Raw genomic sequence first — 25,445 nt, 5'->3', positions numbered from 1 at the left:
TGGTTAACTAGTTATCTACTACATTATTTGGATCTGGAAACGAAATATTGAAAGAAACATTCTAACTTGGATAATACCTACCTATATATGTTGCTCACTTGAAATTAATGATCTAGGATTAGGGCCCCTGAGAGACTATAATGATAACATAACACATTATCAAATTAATCAAATATTGAATGAGTGCATATGATTATGATCATTAAGTAGCGAAATGTTAATCATGTTATACATATAAATCTACATAAAAAGAATTTTAATGACCAAGTAGGCAGGCGCATCTTTTGACATAAATTCCCGCTCAACATGTTTGATGTTTCTGTAGCTAATTGCTTTCAGCCTGCCTGAGACCGATCTTGACGAAATTGTAAAATCGTTTGCAAAATGTTTTACATGTTCCTTCGGAGTTGAAGATAATTGATTTCCTAGTCAAAACCTCCCGCCCTAACCCTTCAGAAGATCGACGAAAGCAAAAAGAAGCAGACGTGAACAGTAAAACAAGAGCAGCAAAAGGAAAATCACAAAACGAATATAAAGAAGCAGACGGCAATGCCAAGTATAACAGACAGACGGAACTTCATAGAAGCTCTTCAAACAGAACAAGCAGGTTTTCAAAACACCAAAAGGTAATTAAACAAGAAAAAAATATCTGGAAAATTTTTTCCAAGCCAGACAGACCAGTCAGAGACAAGCAACGTGAAGTGATAACAAATGAAGATGTATGTTACATCATCATAGGGTTTGTCAGGAATTGAGGCAGTTCCCTAGTCAGAATATCCTCAAACCTTAGCGAAAAATTGAAATAGATGGCATTTAAATGCTCAACATAATTCAAAACATCATCTTCCTAACAGTTGATTGTTTTAAATTTGGAATTTTGCAAAATTCACCCTGTCCAACTTTTGCTTGATTAATTAAATTCTCACAAGAATTACTGAGATTAAAGACTTCATTTCTATCAGATTTATATTATCCCCTTTTAGCTGGTAACTAGACACTGATGCCCACTTGATTGCTTGGCTTCAAATTGGATCTTAACCATCCTAGAACGGCGAAACAGCTTTAAAAAGAGAAACAAATATTGCCAAGCCTTTTGACAAGCATAGTACATTAGTACATCAGTACATCAGTATATCAGTGTGAAGGAGCAATTGATAAAAGTTCTTGGTAAAAAGAGCAGTTCCTTAGTAGATTTCTTGATTCATAATAAAATGAACATATGCCAATAATAATAATTGTGGTTCCTGGTTTCAGGTTCCACGAAGTTCTGACTTGAATGGAGGCTTATAGAGATATCGTAAAAAAAAGAACCATATCACTGCTACCTTTGACAAAATAAGAAAGAGTAGGAATTAAATAAATACTTTGACCTACAAACGAAGTCTTGAGTCAGACACTCTAGTGTGTGTGTGTGTGTACAACGGTATAACCCAAAGTTTCTTAGAAACTTGTGACAGCTATTTTGACATGGTGTGTTGTGTGCCTTGAAGTTCTATAGATGTTTACAGTTTAAACAAGCAAGACCTTTTGTAAGTAACATTTGGTTTTTTATGTAACACTGTCCAACTGATCTAGTCCTGCAACTTACCGAAAACAATAATAAGCTTACAAATAACTTTGGGATATTCCACATTGATCGGACTTCTTTTTTATAGCCTTCTTACAGCCCCACTTCATTCTCAGAACGTTTGTGGACCAGTTGGGGGGGGGGGGATATCTGAGAGAAGGCCTGTCCGTGCTGCTTTTAGGCGCTCAGTAAACACAACTCAGCTCGAGTCGGGTTTCGAACCTCGAGCCCCCTTTCATAGGTAGCCAAGCCTAGCCAAGTTGTTCAAGCGTACTTAGCCTCCTGACCACGCTTCCACGCGAATTAAGACAGAACATATCAATCCACCTATATGAAAAGAATTATTCCGTCTAGATGTTATAAAGTTTGCACAGTTGCAAAAGAATTTCTAGTTGCATTTAATTTGTGTAGGTTAATTTAACAGGAAATGTTTTATTTGTATTTATTCTGCATCAAATTATTTAAAAGCTAAACATTTCTCTTCCCTATTTCCCCAAGCACCTAAGCTTTATTTGGCCTGTCAATTCCATAAACCTTCAACTGATACAATACTAATGCTTTGACTCTTCCACTGGAACAGCCAGATTAAGGCTTTGCAGTTCACAATGGTCCCCTACTGCAATAGCCCTTCAACAGATGCCCTCTAGTGCATGTACGTAACAAAGTCTACCTCTCCAGACTTGGGCGCATCAATTGTCTTTCAGTTCAGACGTACTTTACAGACGTTACTTCCCAAGAGGATATAATGACTAGCTACGCGTAACCATATGTTAATCAGTGACTTAAACTCTGCTTAGAGGTTTGTTTCCCTGACTGATTCAAGCAACCCGTACCATTCACTAAGTGTTCTAGGAAAGAAGGAGAGCGTATATGATTTGTCCTAGCGTATGGGATAAGAAATGTGCCTTCATGTCTTTTTGATTATTCTATTAGGTTTTGCTTTTGTTATTGTAGATACATGTTCAATGTTATTGTAGATACATGTTCAATGTTATTGTAGATACATGTTCAATGTTATTGCTACTTTCATTCATACTCTTATGTCTTTATATTGTATGATTTTACTCATGGAGTTAATGTAATCAAATGAGTATTGGTTCCTTGTATGTCTCAAGACTCTATTTTCCACCTGTTCTAGTTTCTTTATGTCTAAATTAAGTATTCAGAACTTTACTCCGATTAGCGTAGCTAGTTTGGGGGGAGGTGGGTCCAATTTGAAAATGCCCCTGGGCTCCCACTTGAGGGGTCCCCCAAATGAGTGCCCGAAATATGTTTTAACATGAAATATTACGTCATTACCTCAAACCATGATGTGGTATGTCAAAAAGCTTGGGCATCCTAAAGAAGTCGTGCCCTATTCCGTGCTAGTCCTCCTATCATTTGTTTTGTTCTACCAACACCAACAAGTGTTACTTCATGACCTGGTCCTCAATCTTGTGTTTAAAGAACTGAATTCAACGGGACACGCAATGCACAAACTGTGTCGGCACGTTTTGTCTACAATAACTTCAATCACTTGAAATAGCTAAGCTACAATATATCATAGACATGTAAAATACCGTACCATAGACTTCCAAAGGTTGGATATTTACCATCTATTTATACAATTAGGTCTAACTCTTTCGCGATACCAACAAAATGTGTCGTTTTATAATATTATACTTTTTTCCCTAACCTGTATTATAACATTCCTACATATCACTTGTTTGTATTTATTTTAGCACCTCTGACTTACATGTAACTAGAAAGTGATCCATTTAGGTTTACCTTTTGCTATTTTCTTCTTTTTTGGGGTCGATCTTTAGATCTCCAATGTTTGGTTCTCCAGTGTATTCATCTTGGTCTTTGTAATACTAATGATTCCATTATAAAATGAAACAAAAGCTCTTATCAAGTCCACATGTTATAAGAATTGCACTAAAAATTAAATTTGCTATTTTACTGTTGTTTTTTTCAGTTACACATTTATAAAATATGGAGTTACCATCTTTATATGCTGTCGTGCCTTTCCAGGCTAGCCAAAAATGTCGTCTAAATATTCCGAAACCAAGGAACTGGGAAGCAGAAGAGGATGACGTAAACTCGATCAGTTCTGCTGTTTCCATACAACGTGACAATGGCCAAGAAATGTCTTCTTGCGACGAAACGGCATCACAGGTCAGCGACGATACGGCATCACAAGTCAGCGACGATACGGCATCACAGGTCAGCGACGATACGGCATCACAAGTCAGCGACGATACGGCATCACAAGTCAGCGACGATACGGCATCACAAGTCAGCGACAAAGCGGCATCAGAAATCAGCGTCGTGCCCTATGAAGAATCTCCTCCACTAACACTAACCACAGCCAATATCAAGATTCAATCCATATTTCGCCAATCCAGCCGGGATTCCATTCTCAGCCAGGCTGCTTCAGCAGTGTCTGTTCAGCACGTGATCACATCGTACACCTCCCAAAAGCAACGACCACTTCCTTTGCTGCCCGGAGAGAGCCACACTAGAGAAATCTGTCTCAATATTTTCGCTTCTGAAATCAAAACATCACAAGAATCAGATGCACCGACAGCGCTCCATCAGTACCAAGGAGTTCAGAGCCCAAGGAATGTTCTTTCTGAAAGAAAAGCTGCAAAAAGAAAAAAAGTGTCGGGAAATAGTTGCCTTTTCCCTAAAAAGTACTACAAAGTATCAGATGCTTTCGAACAACGGAAGAACATGTCCTGGCTGCTGCGAAAGAAAACTCTGGTTTGTTTCTCGTCTCTGTCTGTTGCACTGAGCTTCGTCTCATGCGGACTTCTTCTAGTGATGAAGTTCTGGACACACTCAACTCCTCAAGAGCTGAACGTGTGTGCTGAGACCAACTCAAGAAACCAAAGTCGAGCAACGAACACAAGTCGGTCAAGCTCCAACTGTTACTCTGAACAACTTGATCAGGTTAGACTATTTAAACCAAAAACATTTAACAGTTTCAAAACACTAGACAGTGCACAAAGATCATTGTGTGGGTCTAATTGAACAACAATGATTCTAGTTATGTTTTTAGCGGTCCCCGAAAGGGAAATAGACGCTATTAGTTTTGTGTGGTCTGTCCGCCAGTCCGTTGTCCCGATTATATCTCGTAAACTAGAAAATAATATTGAATATCCGACATCTTAATATTTTAGACCATTCAAAGTTCCGATGCAACGGCTACTTTTTCTTTTCTGAAAATCAACTATGCAAGCAATGTGTTTCATAAAAATACAACTTTTTACAACTATTCATTATTAATAGTAACAAACATGTGAGGCTATTTAGTAAGGGAGATAACCATTTAACATATTTTAACACATTTATGCAAACTTTTAAAGATTTTTTGTCAAAAATTACTTTTTTTTTACAATTATATTGCTAAGTTAAGTGAGTTTTATCATACCAACTTCTACATTTCCAAAAAAGTGTTTACTTTTATTTTTAAAGAGAGAAAATCTATTTAGTATGCATATAAGTATACCATAATTTAAAACAACAATTAATAAGTAGTTTTTCATATTAGGCATGACTCTACAGTTTCTGATGACCACTCAAAACACCATTATTACGGAATTTATTTTCCTTGAGGCTTTGAATAAGAGATACATAACAATTAGATAATCATTTTATGACATCAGTTAGGCCAGGTGAACATCCAACCTTACCTTCACTTTCACCTATCCCTTGCTCTGCTGGACCGTTGGGGCACCACACAAGATCTGTCAACCTTCTTTCTCCATTCTTCTCTGTCATTTGCTTTTGATAGAATTTTATTCTGATGTTCTTTCTGAAAAATTTTAGACCTGCCTTGTTACCTGCCAGGGTGGACCACTTTGGGGGCCGATTTTGTTTTTCCACACAAACTGTCTTTGTAACCTTGTTTTTCAATACAATCGAAAACTAATTGTTTTTAGTCCTTTCTATCGTATGATGTACGCGTCAAGGTCTCAAGATTATTGTAAACAGGAAGTTTGGTTTGGTTTGATTTGACATTGGTTTCGCGAACAACCAAGTTTTTAAACAGAAGAGTGCAAACCATATATAAATATGTCTATGATGGAAACAAAAAGGGAGTTCATTTAGCAATGATATTGTTACCCATTCATTCATATGTGAGATTTTGTTTTGTTTCAAAGGTTTAAAAAGTTGAGCTAAGATAATATTAAATTCAGAGTTTTTCTACTCCCAATGAACCCCTTCTACTAGAAGCTTACTGGTTTAGGCCAGGGGTCGACAACCTCCGGAGTCGGAAGAGCCAAAAATTACAATTTACATAATTTCAATGCCTTTAAAGAGCCACAAGATTTTTTTCTTCCAAAGTTTATCTTATGAAAAGAAAAAGAATCTATTCATTCAAAAGAGAAAATATCAATTAATCTTTATATAAATAGTGTTTTACACAAACAATTAGATTTTATATATATATAGTATTATTGGATAATTACTCATTTCAATATAAAATTTAAACAATTAAAGATTTACATTCAACACTAACCTATATTTTAATAACAAACAATTGAGCAAAACAAATTCAATGATAACTATGGCTTTGCATGGTTTAAGGAAGTTTGGATAAATTTGGCTCATAGCTTGTTTTTAGTTTCAAACAATAGGCCTACTCTAAATTTTCATTTGTTAGTTGGCATCTTTCTTTACTTTTAATTGCTGGAAGACTATGCCATGCGTCGAATATAAGTGCCTCATCTCGTGGCATTTCTTTTAAAGCTGTCCAATTTGATTGTCAACTCTGTATATTTTTAAAACACAAAGTTTTACTTTTTAAAGCGATCAATTGCATGTCTAGAGATCCAGGATCAATTTCAGATGATTTGATGTGGGTTTCGGTACTATTAGTGTTGAGAAGATTTTTTTTATAAATGCTACAGTCGATTTGTTAGTTTTAAATTGCTCAAATAAATTCATTTTTAATTTTTTTTTCTGTGTTGAAGTACCTCGTGTCAACAGTTGCACTGGTTTATTGCAATATTGCTTTACACGAAAATGAATTAATTGACCGCTCTGAATAAATTCTGCAAAAAGATTTTTTTTCTTCAAACCAAACGAATTCTTTGGCCAAAACATAGACTTGGTATCCCTTTCCTTGTAGTTTTAGATTCAGTTCATTTGATTTCACTGTTATATACACCATAAAGTAAAATGCTTGCATTCATTTGTCGTTCTCTAATTCAGGGTGATTAGTGCCTTCATCATTTAGGAATGTATTTAATTCATTCAAGCACAAAGCAAAACGTTTCAACACCCAAGGGCGTAGCTAGGAATTTTCCATCGTTTGGGGGCCCGGGGGGCTTGACCTCTTTGGGGGCCCCGGCATTTTGCGTAATATTTAATTTTTAAGGTAAAAGAATCACTCATTGGGGACCCCTCAAAAGGGGCCCCGGGGGGTTTCCAATTCTCCCCCCTCCTCCCCCCACTCTAGCTACGCCACTGTCAACACCTTACCTTTAGAAAACCATAGCACTTTATTGTAAAGAAGGAGGTCAGAATACTGAGTCTCCATTTCGTTAAGAATTCTTTAAACTGACAATGATAGAATGCTTTTGACAAGATACTGTTAAAAATCTTGATTACCAAATTCATGACCTCAACTATTTTGGCCGGAGATGTTTTGACACAAAGGTGTGACAAAGGTGTATTATGTAGTGAAACGTAAGAATTTCTTGGTTTATTTTGCGCCAAAGAATTGTAGTTGCTCCTTTATTTTTTCCTGTCCTACTTCTGGCTCCATCAGTTGCTATTGAAACGATTTTATTTATATAGATTACACTGTCTTCAAAGTATTTTTGCATGCCATTAGCTGTATCTTCTCTCTAGTTTGCAACGAGAGCGGTAGAAATCCTAGAAGTTTTTCTTTTGGATCTTGGGAAGGCATATATGTGACAAAAAGTTTAACTTGTGCCGTGTCTTTTATATCGCAAGACTCATCTATAGCAAGTTATAAGACAAGAAAGTTGAATATCTTTCACCTGCAAATATTTACATTTCAAGACATGGGGGCGGGGGCGCTGAAAAGCGAGTACAAGTGGCTGAGAGATAATATCGAATCAAAACGATTTTTTTTAATGCTTTTATTTTCGATAAAATAAATAATATTTGCGCATGGAACTAAAGAGCCGCAGCTGAACATCCAAAGAGCCGCATGTGGCTCGCGAGCCGCACGTTGCCGACCCCTGGTTTAGGCACCAGTCACTCGCCTTCGCCCCTTCTCCTGTTAGTGTAAAAAGTTCCGCCAGACTCAATATCTGAGCCCTACGTGAAGGCCAGAAGTTGGACTGGTTGTCAGAGGCTATTTGAGACTAAAAATATAAAATAACTAAAGAATTGTCAAGAAAAATAATTGTGGCCTCGTCATCTTATCAAAGAAAACAATCTAACATCTATGTCATCTTTTCACTGTTTATTTCCTGGTTACTCAGAGGACTCTATGGAAGTGAAACAGGAGGATATCATATCTTGTCACATTTATCCCCACTCTCTTACACACACACACACACACATGCACACACACAAACACACACACACACACTGTCTCACTCTATGTCAGAGTAGACTGTAGGGCTTATTGTGAACAAATGAACTAATTCATCGAGACCATGAACTACAAAATTAAAGACCTAATTTGTTCAGTCTAGCTCACCCAATTCAACTGTAATTCAAATGGATGTATTCTGGACAGTTTTTCTTTCCATTTTAGATTCTCAGCAGTCGTCAAGTCGACGGAAATGAAGGTGAGTCATTCATTAGTACTTAACTCAAGATCTTAGTTTCACTTCATTGTCACGTTTTGAACTATTAATGACATAAGCTGAGTGAGTTATCCAGACAATTTAATGTTCTGATGACATAATGTTTCCTTCAATCTGAACAAGTCCTGGTATCCTGTTGGTTTTATTATGGGATAGTTGGAAGACGATGGACGATAATAATACTTAATAAATGGCTAAAGATTTTGTTAAATCTTTAAGGCTTGAATGTACTAAAAAAAATGAAAAAAATAAACACATTTTAAATCGGATTTAAAATGTTTGTACTAAGTCACAGTGTATAGGTGAAGCACATCTGTACTTTTACATGTCAACAATATATTGAAGATTGTACGCAATATTATAAGTGCTTCTCATGGTCTGTCTCTGTTAAATTGAACCGCTGATATATAAATAAATAAATAAATATATATATATATATATATATATATATACTAGACATATGTTACCCGCGACCCGGGGGTCATTATTTGCGCATTACTGTCGATATAGTCACTGAGAGCGTTTTGTAAACAATTAAACGAAATAATAATGTAATAAGTAAAGCGAATGTGTCAATCTAAAAATAGTGTGAATGAAGCTATAAAATCAAAATAGCTAATAGGCTTAAATCCATTTTTTTTTTTCAAATTAAAACATTTGCTTGTAAGTCTACACATATTTGATTAAAATTTGAGATGAATAGACTTAATTTGTATGTTCATGTGTTACAGTATAAAGTAGATCTTGAGGTAAATCTACACTAATCTAGAGTTAAAAATTGGCTTTTATAGAGTTCATTCTGTGTTGCGCATGCGTGACCTTTTTTCATGAATGAATATAGGTCTATCTCAACACGGCTACGCAGCTTTAGCGAACAGCGAACGAATGTATGAAAAATGCTTTAGAAAAACAAATTTGAATGTTAATTTGATTAAAATATGAAATGAATGGACAATAATTAGTATGTTCATGTGTTGAAGCACAAAACAATCTTTGCGAAAAGAAGTTTTATCATCTTAGAGTTCAATAAGAGTTTTAGGCCTAGGAATAGACTAAGTAGAGCAGGAGTTCTCAACCTGTGGGTCGCGACCCCACTTGGGGTCGATTGACGATTTGCCAGGGGTCGCCTAAGACCATCGAAAATATGGATTGTTATTGTGTATTCTATTGCTGTATGTGTCTGTGTGTGGAGGGGGGTCGCGTCAGAGTGGGGGATTGTAAAAAGGGGTTAATGTGTTAATGTGTAACCATTTGGTAATGTCTAATGAAAGAATGTACGCCAGGAAATCTGTAGTCACAGATATCAGGAACTAATTTATGTAAAAATGCTTTTCAAAACACAAAATTGAAGGTTAATTTTATTAAATAATGAAATCAATGGATCTTCTTTTGTATTTTCACTTGTCAAAGTAAAAAAACTATCTGCGCAAAGTGTATTTTTTAAAATTAGATGTAGGTCTAAATCCTTTCAATCTTTTCTCATGTCAACATTGTAGACATGGCCTAGATCCATTAAATACTATAGCTGTAATAGAGTCGGACAACTTTATTCTTTTTTAGGGTCTTAAGTTTGTTTTAGGGCTACAATACATACGCCATGGTCTAAGTTGGTACCCAAGAAACATTCCTGCCAAGTTTTATCAAGATTGGTCAAGCGGTTTTGATGTCTATAAGTCATATACATTCACCTCACATTCTACTTTATAGTATAGATAGATATATGATATATATATATATATATATATATATATTATACATATATATATATATATATATATATTTATATATATATATATATATATATATATATATATATATATAGGTACCAAATTAATGTTAGAGACATTATAATTTGATGTATTTCATATAAGCTCGAATCACATAAATCTATACATATGTTTTATATGTTTCCTAACTTGTGCACTTCTGTTAAGTCACTTCATTAGATACGTAACACACGAAATTTGATACATATTATTCGAATTATGTAGTGTATTTCTTATCGAATACATTTGATACCATTTCCTTGAGATGTTTAATCGGCCACTTCGATATCTATTTTATATTCACAGTTCCTATTGATAATCTTCCAGTCTACCAAAGTAGTGGTATGTCATTTATATACTTTCACTTCAAGGAGGTTACAATAAATTACAGACATTCTCACATTGAAATAAAGCACTGGAATATCTTGGGGGGGGGGGAGGATTTTAAGGAGGATCAGTCCGCAACACTTAATCAATATTACTTGTAAGTTTAGAGTCACAAACAATAGATCTAAATGACTTGTCTGTTTAGAGTCACAAACAATAGATCTAAATGACTTGTCTGTTTAGTGTCACAAACAATAGATCAAAATGACTTGTCTGTTTAGAGTCACAAACAATAGATCAAAATGACTTGTCTGTTTAGAGTCACAAACAATAGATCAAAATGACTTGTCTGTTTAGAGTCACAAACAATAGATCAAAATGACTTGTCTGTTTAGAGTCACAAACAATAGATCTAAATGACTTGTCTGTTTAGAGTCACAAACAATAGATCAAAATGACTTGTCTGTTTAGAGTCACAAACAATAGATCTAAATGACTTGTCTGTTTAGAGTCACAAACAATAGATCTAAATGACTTGTAAGTTTAGTGTCACAAACAATAGATCAAAATGACTTGTCTGTTTAGTGTCACAAACAATAGATCTAGATGACTTGTAAGTTTAGTGTCACAAACAATATATCAAAATGACTTGTCTGTTTAGAGTCACAAACAATAGATCAAAATGACTTGTCTGTTTAGAGTCACAAACAATAGATCTAAATGACTTGTCTGTTTAGAGTCACAAACAATAGATCAAAATGACTTGTCTGTTTAGTGTCACAAACAATAGATCAAAATGACTTGTCTGTTTAGAGTCACAAACAATAGATCTAAATGACTTGTAAGTTTAGAGTCACAAACAATAGATCAAAATGACTTGTCTGTTTAGAGTCACAAACAATAGATCTAAATGACTTGTAAGTTTAGAGTCACAAACAATAGATCTAAATGACTTGTCTGTTTAGTGTCACAAACAATAGATCAAAATGGATGTGGCAAAATCTGTAGACCGCAGCTGTGACTGAGCAGCCAAGGGAAAACACTGCATTCAGAGTAGCATTCGTCATTAATCTTGGGACTCAAAAACAAACCTTATTATTATGACTATTATTAAGCACATCCTTCAAGTATCAAATTCTTTAAGTCAATGTTTACACATTGCATTTCCTTAAGACATTTAAAGCCAGGGCATCAGCGACACATACAATGACTAGCTTTGCTAGCTTTGAAGATACAAAAGGGACATCAGTTTTATATCTCCCTACCCCTAGTTTTTATAATGCTATCTTTGACCAATAGCATAGCAATATAAATGAATGATCTATTCAGTCAGTCTCTTGGCCATTATGACTTTTGTCTCTCTATCACTTAAGTCCAGAGGGGGGGGGGGTTTGTGTATCAATGATTGCGTGCATGGTTGAAGTGTTAAATCTTTCTCTTCAGGTGGTTCCTGCTTTATGAGGGTGTCACGTACCAGTTGGTACTTTATCTACTCATCCGTAACAGTGAATATCTCACAGTGTGCACCGGAAATGAAGGTCAGTTGGGGTGAGACTCTGATATAGCTTGTAAATAGAGAATGGAAATTCCCGCTTCAAGTTCCTCGTTCGGTTTCTAATTCTGTCCTAGAGTCGTATCTCCTGATTCCAACTAGCCAATGTGGATTGATAGTGAGGAAGTTTCCTTTGTTTTCTGGTTGTAATTATGTAAAGATACTTTATGTTCCCTTTAAGTAGTTATCTCTTCTTTCTCATTCTTGTGAGATGTATCTCTCTAATCCTTCATAGACATGACTATCTTCTCATTGTAAGACCTAACTCATTTGTCTTTGATCTTAGAATTTTTATACTATATACCTATGGCCTCCTTTATGCGTGAAGTGACTTTAGATCATCTTATGAAATGAGATCAAAGCCTAGGTATTAACTGTGCTTGGAAATTGTCGCCTACACAGCATCCCCCCTTTCAAGGTCCCTGCAATACACACTCTATGATGTAATATATTTAATCGTCATGGGACACTACTCAGTCAACTTTCTCCTATTAGTTAGAGTACAGTAGATTTAATTATAAAAAGTGTCTTCAAATTAACATCTAGTTTTATAATGTAAAGTAGTTTTATGCTATCTAATTGTTGTTTCTTGGTTATATCTTGTCAATACAGATATTTGTTGAAAAAAGGTTTTTGAAATTATTTAAATTTAAATAGTAAAACGAAAACAACTAAGAAAATCTTTCTACTCTTCACTTTGGTCTTCGTAAGAGTGGATATGATATACCCAGAGCCCAATACAGCAATGGAAATCCGATCAGTATGTATGTGAAACAGTCAACGATGGTCAGATATTTCCAGCACAGCCACCTTCATCCCCCCCCCCTATTAAAATAAGAAACCAAAGAACGTTTTAAAGGTTCTGAAACTAAAGATCGCAGTCTTCATCTAAAGGAACGGCAGGGGCAGATACAGTTTGAGATCGCAGGTTCTTCTAGGGTGTAACAATGTACTGCATACTGCCTAATGGGGTCTCCTGAGTTGTTTTTTCAGAGCTGAAGTCTGATGCCTTTCCCATGTTTGAGTATATCCCAAGACATCATAGATTTGGAGCCCCTTCTGTCTGGAACAATACACAAACTCTCTTTGTAATCTTTTTTTTTTACTTTAATGCCATGTTTGCGAGGACAGTTCATTATAATAGATATAATAGATCGAACATTTCTCTTAACTTCCAGCTTTTAGCAGCTGCGGAGTAAATGTGGGACGGGGTGCGGTGATCTCCAATATTTAGCCTTATATTTCATAGAGCATCTTCTCAAAACATAAGATTTGATTGAGCGATACAGATGATTGTTCAGTGCTGAGTAACCCAGTGTATGTATGAATACCCACATCGCAATCATTCCGCTAATGATTTACTTTAACGTCCTACTCTGTTGAATGAATGTAAACATTTAACTTGAACAAAACAATCCAATAAAATCTTTTTTTGTTTTTCCAGCAATGGAAGCATCAAATTGTTTACCTTCCAAGAAATGAGTCTCTGCCCAATCGGACACTCACGTTGTCTATAAAAAACTGCTGCAGCGGCTGCCCTGTATATACAGAGAGCAGTTTTACAGGTAGGTAATGAATATAAACACACATACAAAATAGTCTTTATGGTTTGTAAAAAAGAAACTTGTTGGGACATGATGGAAGATTTGTAGATGAAACAATGAATTACTTTATTGGCATAGTCAACAGGAAATGTTCTTGGTGCGTTTGATACACATGACATGACGCTGTGATGGGGTCAGTGGTAGGAACAAAGGATTCTGAAAACCCAAGACAACTCAAAGCTGTTTACAGGTGAACTCCCAGATCTAGAGACTTGTTAAGCATTTGGTCTTCGTTAGTTTTTAAATGTAAAAGTTTATCAGGAACTGTTAGGACAGTTACACATTCATTTGTAACTAGATCTACTTTCAGAATAACAGTTTTAAAAACTTTTTACTAGAATCTGTTTTTGGCAATTCAACGCGTTTCACAACAAGAACAATAACCCAATGTTCCGGAGCTTTTCAATGAAAACATGACTTCAAAACAAAAATAATTGTTAACTCAACAATGTATATCGCATTTTGAAAAGTGGAATTCAATTTTAGCAGTTTAATGACCAATTGATTTGTACTATTGCCAAAATACTATCACACACACACAAACAAAACTTCAACTATCTGGCGGAAAAAAAAAACAGTCTACAGGGTTCGAAGTCAGTCTACTTTTTATGAAGGAATGTACAATTGGATAAAAAAAAAGAGAAATGATCACATCCTGACCTTCATAGTTGACCTTCTTCTTTCCTCTAGTCTGATAGACTAGCGAAGCGCCACGAGTGCACCGCTGAACAGTTCTTGCCTATAAATAACTGTATATCTCTATCTATATTTCTTCCAAATAATCATTTTGTCTCTGTGTGAGATGTAAACATGTTTACATTTGAATCTCCAAAAATTGTTCCAGAAAATGAGATGACTTGTTGTTTTATGAAATACAAGTTCCCCTGAGAGATGTATTAATAGACATTATTAAGCCCTACACAAGAAGTAGTCCTACACAGACAGGAGGCTCGAGGCTAGGAAGGGAAATAACCAACCTTTTTCTTTTTCCGTCTTGGGTAATTTTCTACATGTCTGACTATAAGGGTGCAATAACAAGCCTGAGTAATAAATGGTGTTTAATTAGGTACTCACTCTATAGATAATAGGGTACTTTTACTTCACGCAAACTTTATATAGCTCAGTTCTATTGAACAAAAATACTTTGTTTATTATTTTATTTAGACAAAAAAAAGAAATTTGAATTTTGGTACTTTGGAATAATTAAAATTTAAATAAAAGGTCACGTTCCTGTTTCCGACCTTGCCTAGTCATCATAGAACCCCATTGTTTCTGTGCCTCACGTTTAACGAGGGCGTCATGTTACCAGCACAACGACCAGCCACATTTACGTTTTCCAACATAAGAGTTCGGTGGATTCGGGGCGCCATTAATTTTCCTAAATTCCGGTTTTCACCTAGATTCGAACTCGAGATCCCTTGATTCGAAAGCCAAGTGCTTTTTCACTCGGCCACCACGCCTCCTTAAAAATGTAATAGGTAAAACGATTGGCATTTAATTCATTAATAAACTAGTTGACCTTAATCTATACTGAGAGAAGGTAGACAAAGACAAACTATAAACTAGTTACAAAAAAAGTGTTGTCTTAAACATCATCGGCACGATTATTATGCTCTAAATATAAAGTGATAGATGTCTAAAAATGATTGACCTATAGACCTAGATTTAGAAGACCGGCGCTAAATGTCCCTCAACGTTTATTTATAACCGCTTACAATTTTGTTCAAGATAAAAAATTGTCTAGACCAAATGAAATTTTTGTTGATAATATTTTTAAAAATTATAACGATCAAACTAGAGTTTTCCCTGTGTGGCCATTTAGCTAGTAATTTTTATCCAAAGATATCCAAATTTTTAGGGGAAAATCGTTAGAGCCGTTCTCGAGATTAGTGTCCACCCACCAAGATTTTCGTTTTTAATTACAAATTTTTCATTGGGTCAAAAAACAAAAAGCGAAAACCTGGGTAGACATGGTTCTCGAAAATAGTCAGCTAAGGAATCGAACCCAAGACACCCTCGTTATTACCGGGACATTTTATCAGCTTCGCTTCTAGTTTGTTGGTTTCGGGAATTTTCCGACTTCCATCCACCGAATCTTTTCCTTCCAACCATTCCCTTCAACCCACCCATGAAGAGTGTGTAATCTGATAGAAGGTATTGAAGAAAAAGCTAACAAGATCCTCGAAATAAAGAATCACCCTTTGTGTCAGGATTTTGTGATTTTACCATCACAAAAGAGATACAGACACCGATAGCAAAGACAAACAGACACAAACACTCTTTTGTTCCCCTGGCAATCAAATCATTAAATAAGAACAATCTGGTATAAACTTTTCACATGTAAATTATGAGTGAGTCTGGTGTGAATGTACACTTTGGTTTCTTATAGTTATAATGTTTTTTTTGTTTGGTGTAATGCATAAATTGTAAGACAAATTTCCATACGGACAATAAAGATTATTATTATTATTACTATTATAAAAAAACTTTTTTGAGTGTCAGACTTTAGCTTTAAACACTTCTAAAGTATTGTGATAAGTCTAAGTGAGGTAACTCAACGAGGACAGGTCATTATTAACAGAACATCACAAACACATAGTAACAAAGCTGCTTCTTGTCTAGTTCCTCGACTTAGATGGAACTCCATTGTCTCTTTCTAATGTCAACATTAATGTCTAGTCTAGTTCATAACAACATTCATCTCTGGTCTAGTTCATAACAGAACTGCAGAAATTAAATGTCCATCACTAATCAGAGTTACAACAGTATGCTGGGGGGGGGGGGGGGAGAGGGTCGATTTAAGTTCTCTTTTTGTCTTTTTTCTCATTGTTTCCACCTTTAGCTTTCCTTTTGGTCTCATGTGACTCGCGGTTTTCATTTAAGTTTATCTTATCTTATATAATACAGACGTTACTTCAAAAAAGAAGATGATTACGTCCTACGCGTCATGCATTTAGTCATGCATATTAACCAATGACTTAAATTCTGCCAAGTCACTGGTTTTCCTGGCTAGCTCAGGCAACCCATTCCATGCTCTAATAGCACTAGGGAAGAAGGAGTATTTGTACAAATTTGTCCTAGCATATGGGACGAGGAATGTGCCTTTATCTTTGTGTCTTTCAGAGTATTTTATTAAATTTTGTTTTTGTATTTGAAGATTATGGTTCAGTGTTTTATGTATTATTGCTACTTTACTTTTGAGCCTTCTGTCCTGAAGGCTTTCTAAATTTAGTGATTTTACTAAAGGTGTTACTCTAGTCAAATGTGAATATTCGTTTGTTATGAATCGCACTGCTCTATTTTGTGTCTGTTCTAGTTTCTTAATGTTTTCTTGAGTTGAGGGGTCCCAAACAGAGGATGCATATTCTATTATTGGCCTAACCAAGGTTAAATAACATTTTAGTTTTATTTTCTTATTTGAGTTATAGAAATTTCTTTTAATAAATCCTAATGCTTTGTTTGATTTTTTTGTAGTTTTTCAGTTGACTAATCGAAAACTGAACACACGCATGAGGGCCATCGGGTGATTTAGTAGACAGCAGTGGAACTGCAGAATCTATAATAAATATTTCCTTTTTTACAACCCTATAAGCACAAAGTTCCGTTCTAGATTCACTCGAGTATTTTTAATTAACGCGAACTCTATAGGACTATGAGAAATAGGGGTCTTCTGTTGTTTACTGGTCGCATAGTGTGCAATAGAATAGCTCGTCAGAAGCACGACATTCGAGTAAATACTATTCTATTATTATGGAATATGCTTTAGGCTTTTATTACCCACTAGAATGTGTCAAATAACAATCTAAAGTGCCGGAAAATTACAATACTCCGTGGGCCCCTTAAATATCTTAAACAAGCTTGACTGTTCGACAGCGACACTATTAGCCCTTTTGGGTACCGGCCCTACTTGGCCGAATACGCACATGGCCAGTCCACCCCTGTATCTATCTTTCCTTTTATCAATCTATCAATAGATCTATCGATTAATTGTGCACTATGTCATCACTGTCCTCTCATTTTTATATTTCTCTTTTAGAAACTCATTGCAGGGGAAACTACTCAATGTTTTAAAACTTTTTTTTTAATTCCCGATAATCTTTCCTTTCTTACCGTCCTATAACTCTTTCTACCAGTAAGAAACTTTTTTTTTACACTTCCTCTTATCAGCTTGCAAACTCTTCATGAAAACTTGGTACAACCTGGACACTGGATGGGTATATCAAGTATAGCCTTAACGATTTTCCTATAAATTTGAAAGTTTGTGTTTATTTTTTTTGGAAAGAAAACACTGGTTTGACCATTCTAATTTTTCAAAATATAATCATAACAAAATTCCATTTTATTTTGAACATGCTTTTAGCGGGAATCGACGCATTCAACTCAAACGTCTCTTTGTAGACAGTACTAATGTTCAGTACATACATAGACATTTAAGAACATTCAACGTAGGAATGAGATGGACTGTGATAGAACAACTTGATTGTAGAAGTTCACTGGACAGACTCCTTGCAATGTTAAAGCTTTACAAGAATATGGTTCCTTGTGAAAGTACTTTCTAGATTATTGCTCCTTGTGGAAGTACTTTCTAGATTATTGCTCCTTGTGGAAGTACTTTCTAGATTATGGCTACTTGTGAAAGTAATTTCTAGCTTATGTCTCCGTGTGGAAGTACTTTCTAGATTATGACTACTTGTGGAAGTACTTTCTAGATTATGGCTCCTTGTGAAGTACTTTCTAGATTTTAGTTCTTTGTGAAGTACTTTCTAGATTACGGTTCCTTTTCCCAGTTCGCATATCTATTTCTTAACTTTGTAAAATGATCCAAATGTATTTTAATGTCTTTGCTAGTGATGGGAACTAAACTAAAGTAAGTAGTGCAATTATAATTTTATCCCATATTTTAGAAAATAGTTAAGCTAAAAAAGAAAATAAAACTAAACTTTTGACAAACTTGTTCATAATTTATTTCCTTTTTTATATTTTTTTGGTCTCTAGGGTGTAGTGATGGATTAAAAGCTTGTGTAACGATCGTTTAAATATGAGTGCTATATGTGAAGATGTCTTGATGTTATAATAACTTATAATGAGACTGTGTTGATCAGACAATGCGTCTGTGATATTATAATTTAGTGTAGATTTCTATTTTAAACAATTACTGAACATTCAAATCATATCGTCATGCCGAGATTCAAATGTAAACTATCAATTCAAATAACGAAGATGCTTCAACAATAAATACAAAGCTTCAATTCTGTAACTACGAATCACTTTAAAACACACGCTGTACAATACAATTGAATTAAACAAGTTGACTGTCTTCTATCCAGCTCTCAACTACAACTGACTAGATTCATTCATTAAATACGTTCTCCCGTCTACCTCTCTCTGTATTTTCAAGACCAAACAAATTCCTTTCATCCCGATACATTTCCTTTTATGGTCATGGAGTTCACTTGCACTCTTCTGTTCCAAGAAAGCATGTTTTTTTTTGCAAGAACTCGTCGACAAATGACTTTGACCTTGCTCTGCAGGCGCTTGCAGAAATCTAAAAATAACTTAATGGAACATCTACTTTATGCTACGTGACACTTGAAACAAACTTTTTGTTATGCCATAAAAAAGTATGAGATCTAAGGCTTACAACATGAAGCTAATAGTTGTATGAATTCAAGATGTTTTGTTTTTTTATTGCATAACAGTTCGTCATAATTTGTTTAAAATAATGATGACCTGTTCATCGGTACAGCAATTTCTGACTTATTTTTCTAGCCTGATCCTAAAACTATAAAGATCACACGAACAATCTGATCTTGAGATATTCAATTGGGAAAAACTGGAATTCGACAAGCTCAGAACTCTTAATATTGGAATATTCAGATATAATTGAAATAATTGTTAGATTGGAGTTTAATCAATTTAAGCTACAAATCTGGTTTTAGATTACGATAAGGAATTCTGAAACTAGTTTTCAATAACACAAAGTCTTAATTTTCTAATTTTCCATGAGGCTATCAAGGTATCTTCATAATACAACAGCATATGCTTATAGCAATGTTTCCCCAAATTTTGTCCTTAACGGAACACTTCACAGATTCTGAGTATTTAGTGGAACACTTGGCTTATTTTCTAGGTAGATGTATTCACCTGGTTGCCTTTTATTTAAATATTCCAGTAGTTTGTGGAACATCTATTCAGGCCTTGCGGAACACTACGGAACACAGTTTGGGAAACACTGACTTATAGCACAACACAACACTCTATCTTGCGAATGTATTGATTTTATGAGTGCATTATTAATGAAAACAAAATTGATGGCTTACATTTTAAAACAGCCTTCGTGCTGTGTTGGGTAGGTAACGGAGGTAACACTCTAATCACCAACTAAGACAGGCTAAAGTTCAAGGATGTGAAGATACTCGACGCTGATGAACAATGTCGAAAGTCGATTAATACTTAAATACGTAATGAAGGCTACTGTCGTATGTCGTTCAGCTAAATATCTGCATCCGTAAACCTTGAAAGAACTTCAAACTGCCTCTTTTGTATTTGTTTACAAATTCTGAGTTCAAAGTCTTTCCCTAACCCTAACCCTACCAACAACAAATATAACTCACCTGGCTTACGATGCTTATTAGCCGCGATATGCAGTCGACTCGAGTGTGACAATCTAAAGAGAAAAAAAAAAGTTGTTTGCTCCGAACTAAAAAATAATGTGCGAGTCTTTTACAGATTAAGGAAATGTTTATTGTTTCTCGGGAGGTCAAATGGGAGATAACCCATCCACTAGCCTTAATGCACTAACAATTCTGTTGACATTGACCTCCCTTTCTCTCTATTACAGGCGGCATCTATCGACTAGAAGATGGAGACCAACTGCAGACTTTGGTCGACGTGAAACCTATTGCCTCACAAAACCCTTGTATCTCCATCGTCAATATTGGTGCAGGAAACATCTCCAATTCTTAAAGCCACCATTACTAACAGCTTCTAGAAACGCCAGATGACAGTCTAGGTCAGCAGTATTCTTGTGAACAGCTACAAAGACATTAATATGTTTTTCCTGAGTGTTAAAAAATGCAAGAATTGTGGCAAATAAGTGTGAAAAAAAAAGGTTTATATTATAATGTAAATTTGAACTTATTTTTCTACATCTGAACAAGACAGAAGTGAACCAATACATATGCAGCACACTCCAAAATATTTGTTGAATAACTCGGCCACCCTCATTCTGCTTACAACATCGATCCACGTACTCTTCTCTTGCCCAGCTGTCCCGCGCCCACATCAACTTTCAAGTCATTTGTCCAGTTCTTGGCACATCATCCTGACCTTTCAACCCTCGTCACTTTTGTGTTTCACTTCATTTATTATACGCTACATCTAACCCTTACAGCCACTCGCAACCACTTGGTGTAATACTTTGTATAACAATACAGCGTTGTCCAGGTGTGCCTGCTACTAGTTATACTAATAATTAAATGTATAAAGTATTGTTAGCAAACACAATGTAGGTTCAAAGCGCTATGATAGCATAACAAACAGAAACACGAGACGAGTTAGCCTTCATGTTCTTTTTTACATGTAGTGAAGCAGATTGTTTGTCTTAGACCAATGGGGAGCGAGTTTCATACTTTTGCTCCGTGCACAGAAAAAGACGCGAACCGTAACTTTGGAACGTGGCAACACTTGAAGCGATATGTGGAGGGATCAGTTTGCTAAGGTACATGGGCAGTTCTTGGTTCAAGATGCACCGTTGACAGAGTGGCCAACTTGTAGTCAATTCTTGCATTCACAGGAAGCCAGATTGTACGCAAGGGAACAGTAGCAGAATCACAAGCTGTTTCTATGGGACTTCATCGTGCAGGGTTGTGACTTCGCTGCAGCTTCATGATTTTGTCATCGGGTATACCCGCTAGCATGACTTCACAGTTGTCAAGCGGAAATGTAGGAATGCTATCGCAAGCTTTTTAGCGCCCCCGAAAGGAAAAATCCGCTATTAGGTTTGTGCAAAATGTCCGTCTGTCACACTTAGATCTCGAAAACTACAAGAGAAATGAAAAATATTATTTCACCATGCGATGCGGCTTTAAAAGTTTAGGTGCAACGGCTACTTTTGGTTTTCTAAAATAAACTGTTTATAAAATTAATTATGCAAGTGATTTTTTCATAAAAATACACCAATCCTTAAACAATTACGTAAATGTAAGGGAGGCAATGTTACAATATGTTAACCAAGAACAACAATGTTTTGTGCTTTTTTTAATACCACTAAGTCAAATATATCTATAAAATGTACAAGAAATGTTCACAACAAATATAAATATTAGTTACAGGTGTTTTATCTGGTCAACTAGCTGCCAAAATTAAAAGAAAACATTTATGTTTGTTTATAAAGGCTAAGAATGCACTTTGTATGTAAATATCACGCACATTTTTTTTTTAAAATGGACTTTTTATGCAGCGACTTTCGTGTAGTAGCGTAAAGCCCTACCTTGTCATGGTGCCAAACTAATTTCTTAAACTTTTTTTTAAGAATCAGATTTTATTTTTTTTTGTTTAGTGCCCCCATCAGAATAAAAAAGGTTTATTTTTGTGTGTTCTGTCCTTTCTCGAAACTATAAAACTGAGTCAACATTTTCTTGGACAAAGAGTACAGAATTTACAAACAATGTGTTTTGTTAACCTCTAGGACTGTTTTGGTAATAATGAATTCCAATTTCTACTAAGCTATGAATGATCAAGAGTTTCCAGAATGATTCTAGGAAGTCATTTCAGTAACTTTGATTTAGGGTGACACATCAAAGTAACAACTGTAATTTTATTTATTCACACATTTGTAAACATAGTGTGATGTTTGTTCTTTAAAGTACACCAACAGACATCTCTAGGTGGTAATTACTTTTCGGTTACTCCAGTGTGATTGTAAGTTTGTTTATATGTTCTCCAATAATAAACCTAAGATTGCTTCTCAATATTTTAAATTTTTGTCTTTATTTTTTGTTTCAAACCTATAAATTGTTTGTATAAAATAATTATTTATAATAATTTAAACTGTAAGTAGAGACTTTCCTGTTTCTACCCATTAATATGTTAAGTTTAAACAATTCTCCCTGAGTTACTAAATTACTTATACGTATAGCTGACACAACTAAAGTACTTACACTCAGAGCTGACACAACTAAACTACTTACACTCATAGCTGACACAAATAAAGTACTTAGACTCAGAGCTGACACAACTAAAGTACTTACACTCAGAGCTGACACAACTAAACTACTTAGACTCAGAGCTGACACAACTAAAGTACTTACACTCAGAGCTGACACAACTAAACTACTTACACTCAGAGCTGACACAATTAAACTACTTACACTCAGAGCTGACACAACTAAAGTACTTACACTCAGAGCTGACACAACTAAACTACTTACACTCAGAGCTGACACAATTAAACTACTTACACTCAGAGCTGACACAACTAAACTACTTACACTCAGAGCTGACACAACTAAAGTACTTACACTCATAGCTGACACAACTAAAGTACTTACACTCATAGCTGACACAACTAAAGTACTTACACTCAGAGCTGACACAACTAAAGTACTTACACTCAGAGCTGACACAACTAAAGTACTTACACTCATAGCTGACACAACTAAACTACTTACACTCATAGCTGACACAACTAAACTACTTACACTAATAGCTGACACAACTAAAGTACTTAGACTCAGAGCTGACACAACTAAAGTACTTAGACTCATAGCTGACACAACTAAAGTACTTACACTCAGAGCTGACACAACTAAAGTACTTACACTCAGAGCTGACACAACTAAAGTACTTACACTCAGAGCTGACACAACTAAAGTACTTACACTCATAGCTGACACAACTAAAGTTCTTACACTCAGAGCTGACACAACTAAACTACTTACACTCATAGCTGACACAACTAAAGTACTTACACTCATAGCTGACACAACTAAACTACTTACACTCATAGCTGACACAACTAAACTACTTACACTCATAGCTGACACAACTAAAGTACTTAGACTCAGAGCTGACACAACTAAAGTACTTAGACTCATAGCTGACACAACTAAAGTACTTACACTCAGAGCTGACACAACTAAAGTACTTACACTCAGAGCTGACACAACTAAAGTACTTACACTCAGAGCTGACACAACTAAAGTACTTACACTCATAGCTGACACAACTAAAGTTCTTACACTCAGAGCTGACACAACTAAACTACTTACACTCATAGCTGACACAACTAAACTACTTAGACTCAGAGCTGACACAACTAAAGTACTTACACTCAGAGCTGACACAACTAAACTACTTACACTCAGAGCTGACACAATTAAACTACTTACACTCAGAGCTGACACAACTAAAGTACTTACACTCAGAGCTGACACAACTAAACTACTTACACTCAGAGCTGACACAATTAAACTACTTACACTCAGAGCTGACACAACTAAACTACTTACACTCAGAGCTGACACAACTAAAGTACTTACACTCATAGCTGACACAACTAAAGTACTTACACTCATAGCTGACACAACTAAAGTACTTAGACTCAGAGCGGACACAACATAAATCATTCGAAAATTTGACCAATTACTTTACTAATTAGTCTTAATTAATTGATTTCGTTTTATATAGAGACAGTACTATCTTTAGAGAGATGAGCCTTTTGTATAGAATTAGGTCGTCGCCTAAATATTTGAAGCTAACAATAGACAATTATAAAACCTTCTATCTTCATTGGGCTGACTTAGCGGATAGTGCGTAGGCTTTAAGGAACCCTGAGTCATTTAGTTCGAATTCAAGTCAAACAACTTTTTTTTTAAAGCCATCACGGAAACCTCATAAATACCTCCTTCTTCTTCCCTTCCCCCTAGACTTGTGCCCACTTGTGGATGGCTGCCTGGTCGTGCGGTTTGCATGCTGGACTGTCGTTTGAATTTATCGATGGTCCCGGGTTCAGACCCTGCCCGCTCCCATCCCCCGTCGTCCTGCAGGAGGTTTGGACTAGGAAGTAAACTATCTTCAACTCTGAAGGAACATCAGAAACATGTAAAACATTTTACAAAACATTTTACAAGTGCTTGGACCTAAGCACATTGACAATGGACATTACGCTAAACAAAAACAATTGATATTAATATTTTCAATCGCACAGTCTAGATGTACTAAAAATTATTTACATGATTAGTTCCCTTTCAGACCTTGTAGTCTATTGGAATGATGATGTAAAGGTCATCTGTTTCTGTGATCAATTGTTAATGAGGGTGTCACGTGACCATCACAACGACAAATCGCCCTTACTTTTCCCCAGCTAATGTCATGTAACCATTATAGCTGGGTAAGCTCAGAGGTACCCAACGATCCCGAAATTAAAAATCTAAGTCTTCACCAAGATTCGAACCTGGGAATCCCGGTTCGGAAACCTAGAGCTTTACCGCTCAGCCAACACATAATTACATTATTGATTCTACATAATTGATACATTTACATGTACTATCAGTTTTCACAACTATATATTTGACTTGTTTGACACTACACAACGAGAGAGACTTCTTAGAACTTGTTGACTCCAGGAAGCTGTCAAACACTGAAACTAACATGAACAAGGATGTTGTCAATGAAATGGCATATGTCATCCAGATGTTATGTCCAACTTGATGTTATTTTCGCTCTGATGTCACTGATGACATGTCTAAACATATTCCTCTTATGTTAAGATCAACAAAATGTCTTCCCTGACGTTGTGCAGTTTTCAAGGTCATATAGATGTTTAAGAAATAGATACCTGACACAAAGTGA

The 25,445-nt window shown here is 35.5% G+C and overlaps 1 protein-coding gene across 2 annotated transcripts; it reads left to right on the top strand.

Annotated features, from left to right (window-relative positions):
* The first annotated feature begins 1,377 nt into the window (after nt 1-1,377).
* LOC106060239 (uncharacterized) lies at nt 1,378-22,573 on the top strand. 2 transcript variants are annotated; one of them, XM_056012510.1, is made up of 7 exons: nt 1,378-1,529; nt 3,525-4,501; nt 8,292-8,325; nt 10,416-10,451; nt 11,880-11,974; nt 13,433-13,553; nt 20,434-22,573. In XM_056012510.1, exons 2-7 carry the CDS (start codon nt 3,542-3,544, stop codon nt 20,556-20,558), a joined length of 1,371 nt encoding a protein of 456 aa, XP_055868485.1. In that variant the 5' UTR covers nt 1,378-1,529; nt 3,525-3,541; the 3' UTR covers nt 20,559-22,573. The 2 variants fall into 2 exon arrangements, with proteins under 2 accessions (XP_055868485.1, XP_055868486.1); XM_056012511.1 differs by lacking the exon at nt 10,416-10,451.
* Nucleotides 22,574-25,445: the final 2,872 nt, after the last annotated feature.

This window comes from Biomphalaria glabrata, chromosome 15 (assembly GCF_947242115.1).
Source record: "Biomphalaria glabrata chromosome 15, xgBioGlab47.1, whole genome shotgun sequence".
NCBI classification, from domain to species: Eukaryota; Metazoa; Mollusca; class Gastropoda; family Planorbidae; genus Biomphalaria; species Biomphalaria glabrata.
The sequence above is the reverse complement of the archived record's forward strand: the minus strand, read 5'-3'. Positions and strand labels throughout refer to the sequence as shown.

What these genes read in the sequence shown, in the direction of transcription:
- LOC106060239 (XM_056012510.1), top strand. Translation starts at nt 3,542, where the DNA reads ATGGAGTTACCATCTTTATATGCTGTCGTGCCTTTCCAGGCTAGCCAA. An exon ending in TCAAGTCGACGGAAATGAAG is followed by an intron (nt 8,326 to 10,415) that starts GTGAGTCATTCA and finishes TTATATTCACAG; the next exon opens with TTCCTATTGATAATCTTCCA. An exon ending in AGTGTGCACCGGAAATGAAG is followed by an intron (nt 11,975 to 13,432) that starts GTCAGTTGGGGT and finishes TTGTTTTTCCAG; the next exon opens with CAATGGAAGCATCAAATTGT.